This window comes from Drosophila ananassae, chromosome 3L (genome assembly GCF_017639315.1).
Source record: "Drosophila ananassae strain 14024-0371.13 chromosome 3L, ASM1763931v2, whole genome shotgun sequence".
NCBI lineage: Eukaryota > Metazoa > Arthropoda > Insecta > Diptera > Drosophilidae > Drosophila > Drosophila ananassae.
In genome coordinates this window covers 8,828,387-8,843,655 of record NC_057929.1, presented here as the reverse complement: position 1 = coordinate 8,843,655, position 15,269 = coordinate 8,828,387, and the positions used below count along the sequence as shown (strand labels likewise).

General features: G+C 43.7%; 5 protein-coding genes across 7 annotated transcripts; 3 read left to right on the top strand and 2 right to left on the bottom strand.

The window, feature by feature from the left end:
- Positions 1 to 14: 14 nt before the first annotated feature.
- Positions 15 to 1,760, top strand: LOC6494657 (presenilins-associated rhomboid-like protein, mitochondrial). Of its 2 annotated transcripts, none has more exons than XM_001959885.4 (6): positions 15 to 175; positions 251 to 446; positions 513 to 807; positions 1,010 to 1,230; positions 1,288 to 1,487; positions 1,543 to 1,760. In XM_001959885.4, exons 1-6 carry the CDS (start codon positions 129 to 131, stop codon positions 1,631 to 1,633), a joined length of 1,050 nt encoding a protein of 349 aa, XP_001959921.1. In that variant the 5' UTR covers positions 15 to 128; the 3' UTR covers positions 1,634 to 1,760. The 2 variants fall into 2 exon arrangements, with proteins under 2 accessions (XP_001959921.1, XP_044571177.1); XM_044715242.1 differs by having other exon boundaries at positions 24 to 179.
- Positions 1,499 to 2,463, bottom strand: LOC6495953 (RNA-binding protein 48). The gene is made up of 3 exons (XM_001959884.4): positions 2,257 to 2,463; positions 2,056 to 2,200; positions 1,499 to 2,004 (listed from the first exon to the last, which is right to left on the bottom strand). Exons 1-3 carry the CDS (start codon positions 2,347 to 2,349, stop codon positions 1,739 to 1,741), a joined length of 504 nt encoding a protein of 167 aa, XP_001959920.1. The 5' UTR covers positions 2,350 to 2,463; the 3' UTR covers positions 1,499 to 1,738.
- Positions 2,464 to 2,842: 379 nt separating this feature from the next.
- Positions 2,843 to 5,140, top strand: LOC6494658 (ribonucleoside-diphosphate reductase subunit M2). The gene is made up of 3 exons (XM_001959883.3): positions 2,843 to 3,059; positions 3,257 to 3,505; positions 4,000 to 5,140. The coding sequence occupies exons 1-3, from the start codon at positions 3,000 to 3,002 to the stop codon at positions 4,879 to 4,881; spliced, it is 1,191 nt and encodes a 396-aa protein (XP_001959919.2). The 5' UTR covers positions 2,843 to 2,999; the 3' UTR covers positions 4,882 to 5,140.
- A 491-nt stretch (positions 5,141 to 5,631) lies between these two features.
- LOC6494659 (beta-1,3-galactosyltransferase 1) lies at positions 5,632 to 7,876 on the top strand. The gene is made up of 2 exons (XM_001959882.4): positions 5,632 to 6,137; positions 6,196 to 7,876. The coding sequence occupies exons 1-2, from the start codon at positions 5,864 to 5,866 to the stop codon at positions 7,299 to 7,301; spliced, it is 1,380 nt and encodes a 459-aa protein (XP_001959918.1). The 5' UTR covers positions 5,632 to 5,863; the 3' UTR covers positions 7,302 to 7,876.
- A 171-nt stretch (positions 7,877 to 8,047) lies between these two features.
- Positions 8,048 to 14,769, bottom strand: LOC6495951. Of its 2 annotated transcripts, XM_001959880.4 has the most exons (5): positions 14,233 to 14,769; positions 13,695 to 14,163; positions 12,354 to 13,633; positions 11,022 to 11,960; positions 10,245 to 10,965 (listed from the first exon to the last, which is right to left on the bottom strand). In XM_001959880.4, the coding sequence occupies exons 1-5, from the start codon at positions 14,312 to 14,314 to the stop codon at positions 10,421 to 10,423; spliced, it is 3,315 nt and encodes a 1,104-aa protein (XP_001959916.1). In that variant the 5' UTR covers positions 14,315 to 14,769; the 3' UTR covers positions 10,245 to 10,420. The 2 variants fall into 2 exon arrangements, with proteins under 2 accessions (XP_014763559.1, XP_001959916.1); XM_014908073.3 differs by lacking the exons at positions 10,245 to 10,965; positions 11,022 to 11,960 and adding an exon at positions 8,048 to 10,154 and having other exon boundaries at positions 14,233 to 14,717.
- Positions 14,770 to 15,269: the final 500 nt, after the last annotated feature.

The following is a 15,269-nucleotide window of genomic DNA, read 5'->3' as shown; positions in this document are numbered from 1 at the left end:
ATCGAATCATTCGAGGGCCAGGGCTCCTATACACAATACTGACATCCCTAAAACGATAGGCGAAATGTCAGCAATCAAACAAATTTCACATATATTTTTATGCTAAATTGGTCAATTTCCGTATTATTATGCTGATAAGTCGCGCGCTATGCCGGAGCTGGCTCTCCCAGGTGGCGTAAGTAAGCGGACAACAGTCCAGAAATCCAGAGTCCGGATAAATACAAGTCCCGTTTCTTTGAAAATTCCACAGCCACAGATGCCATGCCAATGCAAAAGCGCCAGTCCTGCGGAACAGACATAACTCCGGGACCGGGTCGTGCCGGCATTTTCACAGCAACCGGAGGCAGAGCAGTAACATAAAGCCCGCTGGCGGAGAGCCGGCCGGCGAGACTAACTCATCCGTGCCTAAGAACAATGTGATCAAGGCAGTGGCTTTTACAGGCGCAGTAAGATTGGAATCGAATGATGTCCAAAAGCGACTTAAAGAAATATAGATTTCTTCTTTCTCTTAGTTTACTGTGGGATGCTTTGCAGGAGCCACCATATTGGAGTATGAGAACACACGCAGCCTTATCCTGGCCAAGGCACGTCAGGCGAGATTTGGCTGGTGGCAGAGTCGATCCTTGGCAGATCGCGACTACTGGACGCAGCTAAAAAATGACATTCGCCGACACTGGGATTCCCTGACGCCCGGAGACAAGATGTTTGCACCGATCTTAGTCTGCAACGCACTAGCCTTTGCCCTGTGGCGTGTGCCCGCCCTGCGTAATACGATGATGACCTATTTCACATCCAACCCTGCAGCGAGTGAGTCACCGTATCCTTGCAGAGCGTTTAATTCAAACAGTTTTGGTATAGGAAGTTTTTTTATTTAAGGAAGTTTGTGTTCCGAGGGTTATCAAACCCGTGTTTCATAATAATTACAATGTCACTATACCATTTCTGCATTGGTAATAATTGCGCTCCAACATATTTTTGCGATCATCACTCATCGAATGTCCCTTTGCAGAAGTCGTCTGCTGGCCCATGTTCCTGTCCACCTTTAGCCACTACTCGGCCATGCACATATTCGCCAATATGTACGTATTGCACAGCTTCGCCAACGCAGCAGTGCTCTCGCTGGGAAAAGAGCAGTTCCTGGCAGTCTACCTCAGCGCCGGTGTCTTCTCCAGTCTTATGAGCGTGCTGTACAAGGCTGGCACGAGTCAAGCGGGAATGTCATTAGGCGCGGTAAGAATTCCAGATCCTAGAGACGATAAAAACCGTAAATATTTAATAAAATTTCAGTCCGGTGCCATAATGTCTGTGCTAGCTTACGTGTGTGCTCAGTATCCAGATACGCAACTGAGCATATTGTTCCTCCCCGCCCTGACGTTCTCTGCTGGAGCAGGAATTAAAGTTATCATGGGCATTGACTTTGCCGGCTGCGTTATGGGCTGGAAATTCTTTGATCATGCAGCGCATTTGGGCGGAGCCATGTTCGGCATGTAAGTTTCAATTCCTCCGGTATTGTTCTATTTATTTATCTAATGGATACTGCAGATTCTGGGCTACATACGGAGCGCAAATTTGGGCAAAACGCATCGGTCTGCTCAACTACTATCACGACCTACGACGGACGAAGCAGAAATAATGGGCCCTTTAGGAAATGACCAAGTGAACGAGCGAGAGCGGAACTAAGGATATGCCGAGGAGACCATGCTGACATTGTTCTGCCTTGAGGTTCATTGAGTTATGTTTAATAAAGCGTCTCGTGTACATTTCGCTTCTTCGCCGGCTGCGGCATTTCGTCCTTTTGATTAAGTCTTTTACGGCGTGCTACGTCTGCTCTGCGCTGAACCAACTTCTCCCGCAGCTCCTCAAGAGACTCCCTTTCCGGGGCGTAGGATATATGCAGCACTCCACCATAAAAGTTTCGGGCATCCAACATTTTCTTAGCTCTTCTAGCTACATCTAGGCGTTCAAATTTAACGGCAAACACATCCGTGAAGGCCTCCAGCTCCACTAAAAGAATACAAAAGTAAGAAACTGGATACCCACATCAAGACCTCTTACTTTTGGGTGTGATTTCCTGAGTTATACAGACACAGGATTGAAGTTTCCCGAAACCCTGCAGCTTTGTCTTCAGATTACTATGAAGATTTATTTTGGGAACGCCAAATATCAGCAAGTGTTGGGACTCATTCGCAACAGTATAAACCTGAAAATAAATTGAGGTTTAATTTTATTTAACTAGAAGAATAATCATTTTCATACTTTGACAGCTTTCAATTCACGTCCCTGTCGATATTGCAGTCTCGTAGTACAGTATTCCAGACGTTTGTGGTGCTCCACAGATGTATTTTCCATAGTTTATCATCAAAATATTGTTAATTTTAATTCTGTTTTTAGTTTAGCCGGGTTGCAGTGTGACCAATTCTGTTTTGGCTTAGTTAAGAAATGTTACTGTTAAACTTAGTATGACTTTTAATACTCTTACTTGTTCTAATAAATTATACAAATTATTAATTTCTTTAATTATTTTTAATCATTGCATGATTGTTGTTTTGATTTAAAACAAATATTTTCCAGAATGCAAGTTTGGTAGCTCTGTTATTATTCTGTTAATAACATTGTAGATCTTAAAACTATCATCTCAATGTTGAACTGTTTTTTATTAACGTTAATCAAATAGTTTATTTTTAAAAATTGTTCAATTTCTATCTTTTCCAAATACAAATATTAAATAAAAGAAACTAAATTTGCTATATTGAATTTTGTATGAAACAGAGTTATCGATTTTAGCTATGATTTTCATGTAATTTTCCTGATGTCTGCCATCTCCAAAAATGGCGGGAAATCGAAATAGCTTGCCGCCCGGCATATAAACCGCGTAAACTGCACTCCACAGGTCATTTGCTAGAAAATTTTTGAAGAAACACTACGGGTTTTCCAAATCGCTAAATTGAATTTCATCAGAAAAAACGCTTCTGAATTTGAGCCAAAAATATCACATAGCTATGTCTCAAATGGCGTCAAAGGAAAACATTGCAGACAACATGGAGAAGTTCTCCCTTAAGGTAATTTAAATTGACACGTTTATGTTTATGCAACACGATCGCAAATAAATTAAAAACGCTAGTTCACGGCTATACATAGACACATTATAGTTCTTTACGGTCGTGTTTGTGTGTGGTTCCCGAGGGAGTCTAAAAACCAAATATATCTACGCAGCAGAACACTAAATGTACGCCTTTTATTGTCTTTTGGTAAACAGAGCCCCAGCAAGAAGATATTGACGGAGAACACCAGCAACGTGCGGAAAATGTCTCTTGGTAACGAGGAAAATGGCCAAGTGATCAAGGAAGTGGAGAACAACGCCGGAAAATCAGGTGCCCCAGCATCCATCATGGAAAAGTCGGCCACCCCCTTCGATCCATCGCTGGAACCTTTGTTGAAAGAGAATCCACGCCGCTTTGTCATCTTTCCCATTCAGTACCACGACATCTGGCAGATGTACAAGAAGGTGTGTATATACTACTCATTTGTGTGTATATCAGTGTTCAGGCGGAAAACCCCTATTTGGGCGGCAAAACAGTGGAAGGGCGGGCGATCCGAGATAAAGCCCGCCAAAAGCCGGTCACGTAGCCGACGTGTATGATTACATGAATCAACCTTTATTAGAGCTAACCCAGTCCAACCCCCTCCTCCCATCTGACCCTTTCCCCACCCCCTGAAAACCCTCATGGTAAATTAAATCATTTTGGCGGGAAAGTGAGTAATGTAGTATATATGTATACACATATTTTTTAGCTGTGTACATATTCAATAAAAAAATAAAAGTTCCTTATCTACACTACATTTTTCTGAATTTCACCATGGCTTAAAAGAAACAGTCCCTTAAGCTACACTCTGCTTTATTTGTTTTTTTTTTTTAATAAAATTTCTAAAGTTAATCAAGAAACATTTGGACATCAAGAACCTAACAGTACCATAAAAAATTTTCAATTTTTTTTAAAGGCTGAAGCCTCTTTCTGGACTGTCGAGGAGGTGGACCTCTCGAAGGATCTCACCGATTGGCATCGCCTTAAGGACGACGAACGCCACTTCATCTCCCACGTGCTGGCCTTCTTTGCTGCTTCGGATGGAATTGTGAACGAGAACCTGGTGGAGCGCTTCAGTCAGGAGGTTCAGGTCACGGAGGCGCGCTGTTTCTACGGTTTCCAAATCGCCATGGAAAACGTGCACTCTGAGATGTACAGTGTGCTCATCGATACTTACATTCGAGATCCCCACCAGCGTGAATACCTGTTCAATGCCATTGAGACGATGCCTGCGGTGAAGCGCAAGGCAGATTGGGCTCTGGCCTGGATTTCTTCGAAGTCAGCCAACTTTGGGGAGCGCATCATCGCATTTGCTGCCGTGGAGGGTATATTCTTCAGCGGCAGCTTTGCCTCTATCTTCTGGTTGAAGAAGCGAGGTTTGATGCCCGGTCTGACCTTCTCCAACGAGCTTATCTCCAGGGACGAAGGTCTGCACTGCGACTTCGCTGTGCTTATGTTCCAGCACCTCGTCCAGAAACCACGTCGCGAGCGCATCATCGAGATTATCCGCGATGCTGTGGACATTGAGCAGGAGTTCCTCACCGACGCCTTGCCCGTGAATTTGATCGGCATGAACTGCGACTTGATGTCGCAATACATCGAATTTGTGGCGGACCGGCTACTGGTAGAGCTGGGCGTAGGCAAAATCTACAACACCAAAAACCCTTTCAATTTCATGGAGATGATCTCGCTGGACGGGAAGACCAACTTCTTTGAAAAGAAGGTGGGAGAGTACCAGCGTATGGGCGTGGCTACCAACCGCCTGGACAATGTCTTTACCCTAGACGCCGATTTCTAGGGCTGGTCCCTGATGCATGGGCACTACCTCTTTTATATTTCTTAATACTTATCTGACAGCCTTTACTATATTTGTACTAAGTTAATTTAGATTAAGACCGCTCACTGACTTCTTGAATATCATAATAATCATCATTAGGACCTCTTTCAATGATTGAACATTGCAATTATCAAATATACCTGACAAGGAGCGTACCTTTTTCAATATCATTGTATATACCACATTCAAATAAATTTATATCTAGACAATTATGCACTAATTGACAAGTTGTTTTAATTCCCATTTTAGCTGGCAAACAAAAATGTTCATTTTTTGAATATCTGAAGAAGTATGGTATAGGAATTTCTTGGCAACTCCCGAACCAGCGACAAAGCCTTGGCTGAATTATTTCCCAAAAACAATCTCGAGGTACTCCTTGAACGATTTGAAGGGGAAGGCCCTGTATACATATAAGGGCTCTGTAGGTCATCCGTATATTACAATATATTAGGTTAGAACTGAATATTTCAAGGGTATTTGTTTAATCAAACATTTGGGGTTATCTTATCTTGATTACTTTTTTTAATTGAAAAAAAAAACTGTGTCGAAACGACAAACAATAAATCATAGTAAGTTAAATACGATGTGTTTATTTAAGTAAAACACAAGTTTAAAAGTAAATTTTAAATCTCGCGATATTAAAATCTTTCTAAATTCAAATCTCGCGCCTTTGTGGCTTTTATCGAAGAGCGATGAATTGCGTAAAATCAGCTGGGACTTTATTTTGCTTCTCTCGATTTGGAAGGTGCAGCTTTTATCAGAAACAATCTCAAATATAACGGTGTACAGGTGTAGTGCGAAGGGATGGTAACCTCTCGAACCGTAATTGGCTGATTAGCTTACTATCAAAACCGCCGCATGACCAAAAATATTTCTTTTATATCATTGATGGCTTCCTGAAGTGTGCACCGCGCACAACAAGAGCTGCGAGAACAAGAATTCAATGAGCACGTCATGGGCGATTGCGACCGGCGAGGAGCAGTGCGCCTTGTTGCCGACGGATAACTCTACCAGATCCGGACCTGGATCCGACGAGGAAGCATTAAATGGGAATCTCCGTACCAAAGTCAAGTTACGGCAATTACATCGTGGATCTCGAGCGCCTCTTCCTTTGCCAAGGAATCTGCGACGGCTGGGATGCTGTACACTGAGCTTCTTTTTCATATTTCTGATGCTCCTGGTCTACCTGCCGCTCATGGACGTCCGCAAGCGTCGTGGTAAGAAAACGAGTCACACCCTACGTACATCTGTTTCTGATTCATGTTTCAATTATAGCCGGCTTGCCTGACTGGACGCTAGAGACCTCCCGCAGTATATCCGATTACATTGACACAGAGCCAGCACTCATTGTGCCCCGGGACTTTTGCCGAAACAAGACTTTTCTGGTAATTGCCGTCTGTACGGGAATGGGAAACTTCGTACAGCGGCAGAACATTCGAGAAACCTGGGGTAACACCACGGAGTTCAACTACCCTGCCTTTGTAAAACTGCATGGACATCTGAAAGGAAACTATCTGGACGTGATGCCGTCGCGTCTGAAGATGTTTGCAGAATACTTGAACGGAACGGACGCAACCCTCACCGCCACAGTCCGAATTGTGTTTATTTTGGGCCGCAACAAGGATGAGTCTCTTGTGGGAAACGAGACTCTAACTCGGATCCACAATGAAGCTGAGCAGTACAACGACATTATCCAGGAGAACTTCGTGGACAGCTACAATAACTTGACTCTGAAATCTGTGATGGCTTTGAAGCATGTAGCTCGAAGTTGCTTCAACACCACGGCTTTTTTCCTGAAGTGCGACGATGACACTTTTGTTAACATCCCAAACCTGCTGCACTTCCTCCTCGGCGGCACAATTCCGCTGTACAACGACACCCTGGACTATCACGACCGAACTACATACCTGGCAAAGATGCCGTCGAACCGATTGAACGCCAGCACTGAGGTTATGTATGGCCACCAGTTCTGCAAGGTGATTCCTGTAAGCGACGTAAGTAGCAAGTGGTACATGCCCGCCTATATGTATGCGCCGGGAGCATATCCCAAGTATCTATCCGGGGCCGGATATCTGCTCTCCATCGATGTGGTGCAGCGGTTGTATGAAGCGGCCCTGAACACTACGTTAGTCTACCTGGAAGACGTTTACATCACCGGACTGTGCGCGCAGCGAGCCGGGATCGTGCGACACCACCACCCGCTATTCAGTTTTTCCCACTCGAAACATCTCTGCGCCTTCAAGGGCTCCATTGCCCAGCACCAAGTAAAGGACGACAGTATGGCAGAGGCCTGGAACTTTGTGTCCGACTACTCGATAAAATGTCCTCCACCCGAGCGCTTCTTTAGCCAGATTCGACTACGCAAGAGGCCAATTTGCTAGTCTGTTTATTTTTATGCATTTTCCCCAAAAATTTACATTTTTAATTGCAGGATTGGTTGCAGAAATTATGTTAATTTCCCCAATATTTAAGACAAGGTGATATTCAACGGCCCGAAAGAAACAGAAAAGTTCTTTAGTTAGTTACATAATTTAGTCCCAGCTATGCCTGAGAAAGCTATGTCGACCTACTTAGTTCTTATTAACAAAAGTTTTGACATTTTTGCCTATAAAAACCACCCTAAAACTTCATATCAATGTTAAATATATTGCACAAATGGATATAGCTTCCATTTTAATCCTTAAGCTTCCCATATAACTTTTTCACCAGACGTTTAATGAAGTTGTACTATTAAATAACATTGGATAATTTATTTTTGACTTAAAGAATTAAAAATTTAGCTTGTAGATGTATGAAACTAAAATTAAAACATGGCTGATTTACGCCCAATTATTCATGACATTATGTAAAAGTGTGATAATTAAGAACGAAAAAAAACATACTGAATCAAATTGCCAATATGTGTTTGTGTTCTTTAAAAAAATAAAACAGTTGAATAAAATTAATTGAAGAGTAATCTTTTGAAATATTTCTCTTGAACATGTAAGGATTGCCACTGGTTCCTTGGGAGGCGATATTTTGTATCATCTAGTAAGTAAAGTAAAGGACTGCTTGGAGTTACCTATTCTATCTACGAAACTATCAGAATACCCGTCCCACTTGATTCCCAATCAAAAAAAGGGTACAGTTTACTGTATAATAGTTCTTCAGATTTTATTTATCAATATAACTTAGAACTACACACATTTATTAATATCAATAATTTTTTTGTTCATGTGCATCTGGCTTTATTACTCCGTTAGTATATTCTAAATTGAATAAACATGCAGTAGCCATGGAATACACTTTACATTATTCCAAGCATTCCTTGGGATTGCAGGCTTTACAAACTTTTTGAAAATATAACAATGCATCGTGAAATGCAACAATTAATCCTAATGGCATATGGGAAACTCTAAATAGCTTATCATTGATCGGACTTTTATTTTACAAATTGGCCTTAGAGCTAGGAAGCGAATGTAAATTTTTAAATTGAAAATTATCTTTTCAAGAAAACTAGCATTTTCAGGAAAAGAATGGTGGAAAACAAAAAAAAATTGTGCTTCAATTTAAAAAGATGAGGTTCAGATCTACATCTCATTCGACCGAACCACAAATAATCACCACAAACTAGCCAATAATCGTCGCTGTGGGAAGTGGGTCATCCACAGAGTCGGTAACGGGAGCTTGAACATCACTTTCGTCATTTTCATCCCTAATAGTTTGTGTATCTTCTGCCTCCTGTTTTACTTTGTTACCTAACTTATCATTTCCTTCTTCCCTTAAAAGAATTTCAGGTGGCTCGGCCGTCTCAAGTGGTAGTTCATCCATTAGATCATTACTATCCAGATCAGTCTCGTCTTTAGCGTTCTCGGAAGCTCCCGGGCTCTGCCGGCTCAGTGCTTGGATAAGCTCTTCCGTGGCATCACTCAGCTCTATGCCGTCCATTCCTATGTCGTCGTCTAAGCCGCAATCCATTAGTTCTTTTGGCGTTTCTAGCGATTCTGTGGTATCCATGCTTTCTACGAGATCAGCAGACGGTTCCTCATTTTCACATTTCACATTTTCAGAAGATTCCATGGGTTCGGCTGGCTTCTCTACCACAGTCTTATCGATTTCTGGAGTTTCTTCCACATCGTCGCATTTATCCTTCTTTTTCGGAGTCACACTCTTTTCTTTACTTTCTTTATTTTCTGGTTTTGAAAGGTCATTAGAATCGGCATCACTGTCTTTAATTTGTTCATTTTCTGTTTCTTTAATTTCTTGATGTTCCTTTTCTTTATCCGCATTATTTTTCGTCTCATCTGCATTATTTGTGTTTGGGACTGGATCCTGTTCCTTCTCAGGTGTTTGTTCTTTACCATCAGACAATTCTTCTATTGTTTCTACATTTTCAGGCTGTTTTTCTCTTTGATCCTCTGAATCCTCTTCGCTTTCCAATATTACTTTATCTTCAGGGTCTGTTGACGCTACCTGTGCTTCATCGGGTTCCTCAACCTTTTCGTTTGTAATTGCGGATTCATCGTTTGTCTTGGAGGTGTCTTCTACGTCTTCCGTTGTAGGTGGAGATTTTGAAATGTCCTTACTTGGTGGACTTTGATTAGATGCTTCCTTCTTTGCGCAAACAGGTTCCTCGGAAGTCAATGGTTCGTCAGTATTATTTTCTGCCTCACTGTCCTGCTGACGCTTCTTATTTTCTTCAGCCCATAGACGAGCTACCTCAAACTCGTCCTCAGCCCTCCTCAACTTCACCACAACCTTCATTTTCAACTTGGCATCGGATTTCTTCATTTCCTCCATACGTTTTCGTTCCAGTTGGAGCAACGCTGGATTGGGTTTGTTCGTCGTTTTCTTGCGAGGCTGCTTTTTATGAGTCGCAGACGATTTTGTCTTGGAGTTCGGCCCATTCATGTCCACCTCCAGCAAGCTGGCGAGGATTGTGGAACTAAAGGCAGCCACATCGATGTCCGCCTGGGTTTCCCCTGCCTCCGTCTTAGGAGCGGCTGATGTCACTGAGGTTATTGTCATTATGGGCTTTTCATGTTGATCCGCCGCTTTAGTGGGTGGTTGGGTCCTCCTCTCCTGTATTTTCTGAGCCAACTTGACCAGCATCTGCGATTTATGGGGCGACTGAGCCTGCGCCTTTTTCGGCGACGTGGAGTCCGAATCTTCGTTGTCCGAATCAATGGTAATGGTATCTGTCTTGGGTTCCACAATTTCGATCTCATTATCCTCGTCATCGCTGGCTTGTTTTTCTGAAAAAATGGGGAATGATTATTAATATAAAATATTGCTATATAGTTCAAGTTATTAAGTAATTCCATTCCTACTATTAAAACACATAGTTTAATTTTTAAGCTGGCTCACAAAGAAATTGTGAAAAATGTTTATTATTCGAGATTACTAGAAATATAAATAACCTTAATCCTAAAAAGTCCTGAAATGTTAATTAAACGAGTAAACTTTTACACCTAAAATATAAATAAAATTAAAGTCTTAATTCCTACAAAAAATAATAAATTTAAATATTAAGAAATCGCATCTCCTCGAGCGGGAAATTGGAGCGCAGTTTCTGTAGCTTCCGCTCGTTGGGTCGTTGCCTCTCCATTTCCCTGCCGTAGCACTCGTAGGCGAACTTGGCCATCTGCCAGCGCAACTTGCAGGCCTTTGCATCCCGTTTAAAACGGGGTAATCTTCGGGCGACCTCCGGCCATAAACGCTCTCTGGCTCCCACATCACTGTAGTCCCCATGCCGAGGATTCCACAGCGTGGGATAGGCCCGCATGGCCAGAACCAGTTGCTGGACGAACTGCTTATCATCAGGCATGTCCTTGAGCTTTTCAACCGTTTCGGTTCCGTTGGGCAGGCAATCTTGCAGTGGCTCGAACTCATCCCGTAGGTCCTGTTCGTCAATCTTGTACAGGAAGTACAAGCTGGCCAAGTACTTTGAGTACTTCAGCTCCATATTGGCAAAGGTTCGTTTATCTTTTATGGTTTTCAGTCGGAAAGTCTTGTACATTTCATACATCTGCTGCCACCGTTCCACGAGATATTCGCAGGGATAATCTGTAAAAAGTGTTACAATTTAATGTTTAATTTAAATATATTACAAATAAGCTTACTGGAAGCAGATTTCCAAAAATTTTGCCAGAGGGATGTTCTGGTTTGCTCATCAATACTGTTGAACTCGGGATCGGTTGATTTGCGCCACAGAACCGGATGACTCTTGGCGAAGTTAATGATGCGATGGTCGATAGCACGCACATCTATTGGGATGACACCTTTCGGTTTGATTTTTCCCAAACTACACTTTTTCTGATCTTTGTTTTCCATAGTATTTTCGATGACATCCAGTTGCTTGCGCTCGAATCCGTCGCCATCATCTTCGCCACAATCCACGGCCAGCCACTCGCTCCGAGGCCGATCCCTGTTGGTCAAATAGTTTGTGGCTTTGTCAAAGTAGCCTTTGAAGCGCTTCCCTTGCTTCAGACGCCTTTCGATTCTGACGTAGCGTTTGCGAATATTCTTCCATCGCAGTTTAATGTCGTCTCCGCGCGGAAAGTGAGTAGCAATCACGCGCCACTGCTTCAAGGTGACCTCCTTTTTTCCATAATCCGGATGTCGGGTACACCAGATCGAAGGGTATTCGCGGAGTAGCCGCGTCAGCTTTCGGTCATAGGCGTGAGCTTGTTCGTTCCGATTCATGCTCTCCTCAGTACCCAGTTCACCGCAATCCTCGTTGTCCAAGTCGTCGTCATCTAAGTCGTCATCCAAGTCGTCCTGATCATCGGCATCCGCATCCAAGTCTTCTACTTCCTCCACATTGTTATCATCCTCAATGGTCCTCTCCGCTGGCAATTCAGTCTCATCCTCATCGATGGGATCGCCCTCGGCTCTGACTCCCAGTGGCAATAGAGGTGGCAGTGGCTCGCAGTCCTCGCCCTCCTTGAGATTAGCGTGCAAGCTCTTTCTGTACTCGTAGACCTGATTGTGAAAACTGTTTGAGCCCCTGTTGAAGAGATCCACATCTTCCAGCTGGCCATAGCAGACATAATCCACGGCTGAAAGAGAGGAGAGATTTAAATGGTTAATCTAAAGAGTGAAAAACTACTGCCAGGTTCTATTCCATTGCCTTTCTGGATTGTATTTTGCTTACACATGGACAAAGCTAAAACCAAATGTTATCATCGAAGCCAATGCAATGGAACTCGCAGAGTTTTTCTCTAAAAACACAGCATACTTACATGCTCTCTAAATCAAAATTCACAACAACATCATAAGTTCCACTCGACAAAATAATAAACACACGCGCGGGAAAAGGAAATCGGAAAACAAACCCCATCCATGTGTCGAAAATACGCACCAAAGACAGTAATGTGTAATCAGTGGCGATAATAGTTCCACCTTATCACTTAAAAAGTTATAATGGAGAATGTTTATATATCGGGACTCACCAGCTGCCAGCTGACCGTTCTCCAAACTATTGGCATCGTTCTTAAATCCCATCTCACGCATGTCCACCAAGCACTTCTCCTGCAGGTTCTTGAATCGTCCAATTGCGTACGTCATCAGATATGACATGTGAATGTAGAGTTCCTTGAGATCCATATAGCCTCGCACCTGATTATAGGCATTCGAGTGGGTTAGGGACACAACCTTTCCGGTGAGATGCGTGCAGATCTCCATGGCACTGAAAATTTGCTCCTGCAACTGGGTCCGCGCGTGTCCCACCGGGTTATCTGGGAATATTCGGCGCACCAGTGTTGAACTCTTCGCCCCAGGCTGGTTGGGATGTCCAGCCGGCTGTCCTCCGTTTACATTTGATGGCTGGGCTTGTTGTTGGGCTGCGGCTGCAGGATTCATGCTTCCGATCCGAACAATCTGAGGAGGTCGTTGCTGCTGATTGCTTTGCGGATTGTAGATGCCGATGTTGCTGCCAAAGCCCTGTGCCTGGGACTGTCTACCGCCTCCCGAGGGCGTAGGTCGCAGTGGTCGGATAACAATGCCCGGCGGAAGGCCTATCGGGGACGGTGCAGGCGGCGCCTGTGTCGGGGGGACCTGTCGCTTTACTTGGATTAACCGGCCATTCGGCAGTCGATAGGAGTCCTGCTGTGCTGCACTGTTCAAGTCCACCCGGAAACCGTTAATGGTGTGAAAGACAGGACCCGAGCTTCGCACCGGGTTGGGAACAACTGTCCGGCGCACAACATTGTTACCACTTGGGCCATTCTGGCGGTAGCGTATTCCCGACCCACTCAGGACTAGCGGCGGCGGAAGACTGTTTCGTGACTGAAGCGTTGGCATTGTCCCACTTTCTCGTCCATTGCTGCCGGTACTACTGCTGGGTGTGGGACCAGTATAGTTTTGCTGGACTGTGATGATCTTGGGGGTGGTGGTGACATTTGCGGGTAGCGCCGGCATGCGACCGCCTGTTTTAGGGGGCGTCGACAGCTGGCAGTCCGGTTCTAGCATGCTGAGAAGATCAGGAGTGCAGACTACCTCATCGTTAGAGGAGGCTTTCAGCCGCTTTGCCGGTGGTGCCGGAGACGGCTTGGTCCTCTTTGGAGCCGCCGCTGGGCTGCCTTGGCTGCGTTTCGAGACGTTTGATTCTAGGCTCTCCCCTGAGTCTAACATATTGCTAGTCTTCGACTTTGCCAAGCGGCAGCAATTGCTGTTATCCTTGAGCATTTGACGACGAATTTCCAGTTCGGGTAGCGGCAAAGCTTGAATCGCTCTATAAAAGAAAAGGGAGAGATTATAAAATACTCTGTTTATGAGGATTTCCAAGGCCAGACCTTTTTTGTGTCTGGATGAAGTTTACGAGAGCCCAGTGCTGGGCGCGCAAGGGCCACAGAATCTTGGAGGTGCAGCTGAAGCAGTTCCAGTTCTCGTTCTGCTCAATGTCCGTTATGACGCCCTTGGATAGGTTCTTTACGATGCAGGACTTGCAGAAGACATAGGGGCATGTGGAGCAGCAGTATACCTCGCCGCCTTGCCCGCACCAGCGGCAGTAGAGCTCGGAGCCGTCCTCACCCTTGGAAAACTCGCCGCTGTTATAAAAATCGTGGCACTTGACGCAGTGCGACACTCGCAAAATGGGATGCATCTTGATGTTGTTCTCGGACACCGGGGCAGTTCCCAAGTGGAGGCGGCACACGGTGCAGTGTACTTTGCGCAGATTTACCAAATCAACGGAGGGATACATCTTTAAGTAGAACCGCCGCTCCTCGTCAGACAGCGATGCATCGATTTCAAACTTCGATCCTGAACAGGTAACAGGGTGTTAGTGGGACATTGCCCCTTGTGTATCTATGGGATCAACAAATCACTTACCGGAGAAGTCCGCTTCCACCTTGACCTGTGGAGACGATGAAGGCGTCGCAGCCACATCGCTGCCGGCGGTGCTGCTGCTCATCTTGAGAAGCTAATCACCTATCCTATTCCCTTCCCTGCCACACGTGCAAATTCACTTTTACATTCACTGCAGCTCGCCCGGAGTCACAACAATAAAAGCGGCACGTTTGGTTTGGCTCTTTCCTTTCAGTTCAACAACAACACAACTAGACTGCCGCGTGATTTTTTGTTTATTTGTGAACTGCTGCGATAGCCGGTAAGTAATTGTTACACTAAATCTCCAGGAAATAGTGATTCGACTAATATTCACAAAAATGCCGCCGCAGCAAAAAAAAATTTTTTTCACACAAAATGGCGTCTACTTCGGAACCAGACGAACAAAACCGAGTGCCATACGAAGTGTTCATGAGGGATTCGGCACTAAAATTGTTGGGGGTACGGCTTTTAGGAGAAATTTTTTCATATATTTGCAAAGATTTTAAGATCCTAAGAATTATATAGTATATTAAATAGGTATTCCTTACATTCAGTATAAGACTGTATTATTCGTTAATTAAAATTAATAGGTTTGATCTTTGATCACAGAAAATGTCTGTGATAATATAAATTTTATTTTACGGATCAAACATCATTTTTACATTGAAAACATTGCTTCAGTGTTTTTAAAACTAAAAAATGTATAAAATATTGAAATTTATCTGGTCTTGGCAACCCTACGACTAACTTGTTGTCCTTTTTCCTCTTATGCAATGCCCGTAAAAACACGAACCGTGCGATAGGGACAGATGCACACTTTACAAAATATTTTTTTGATCACAAAAAAAACTATTACTCTAAAAGTAATAAATAAAACCATTAAGAACTGAGCTGGAATTTATTTTATGAGATTTGCGAATAATTTGCAAATTAATTTAGCCAATATCTAAGGAACTAGTTCCATAAAGTGATATTAGTGTGACCGCATTGGGTATACCGATATTCTTCAGTTCTATGGAATCATGACTCAACAAATTGAA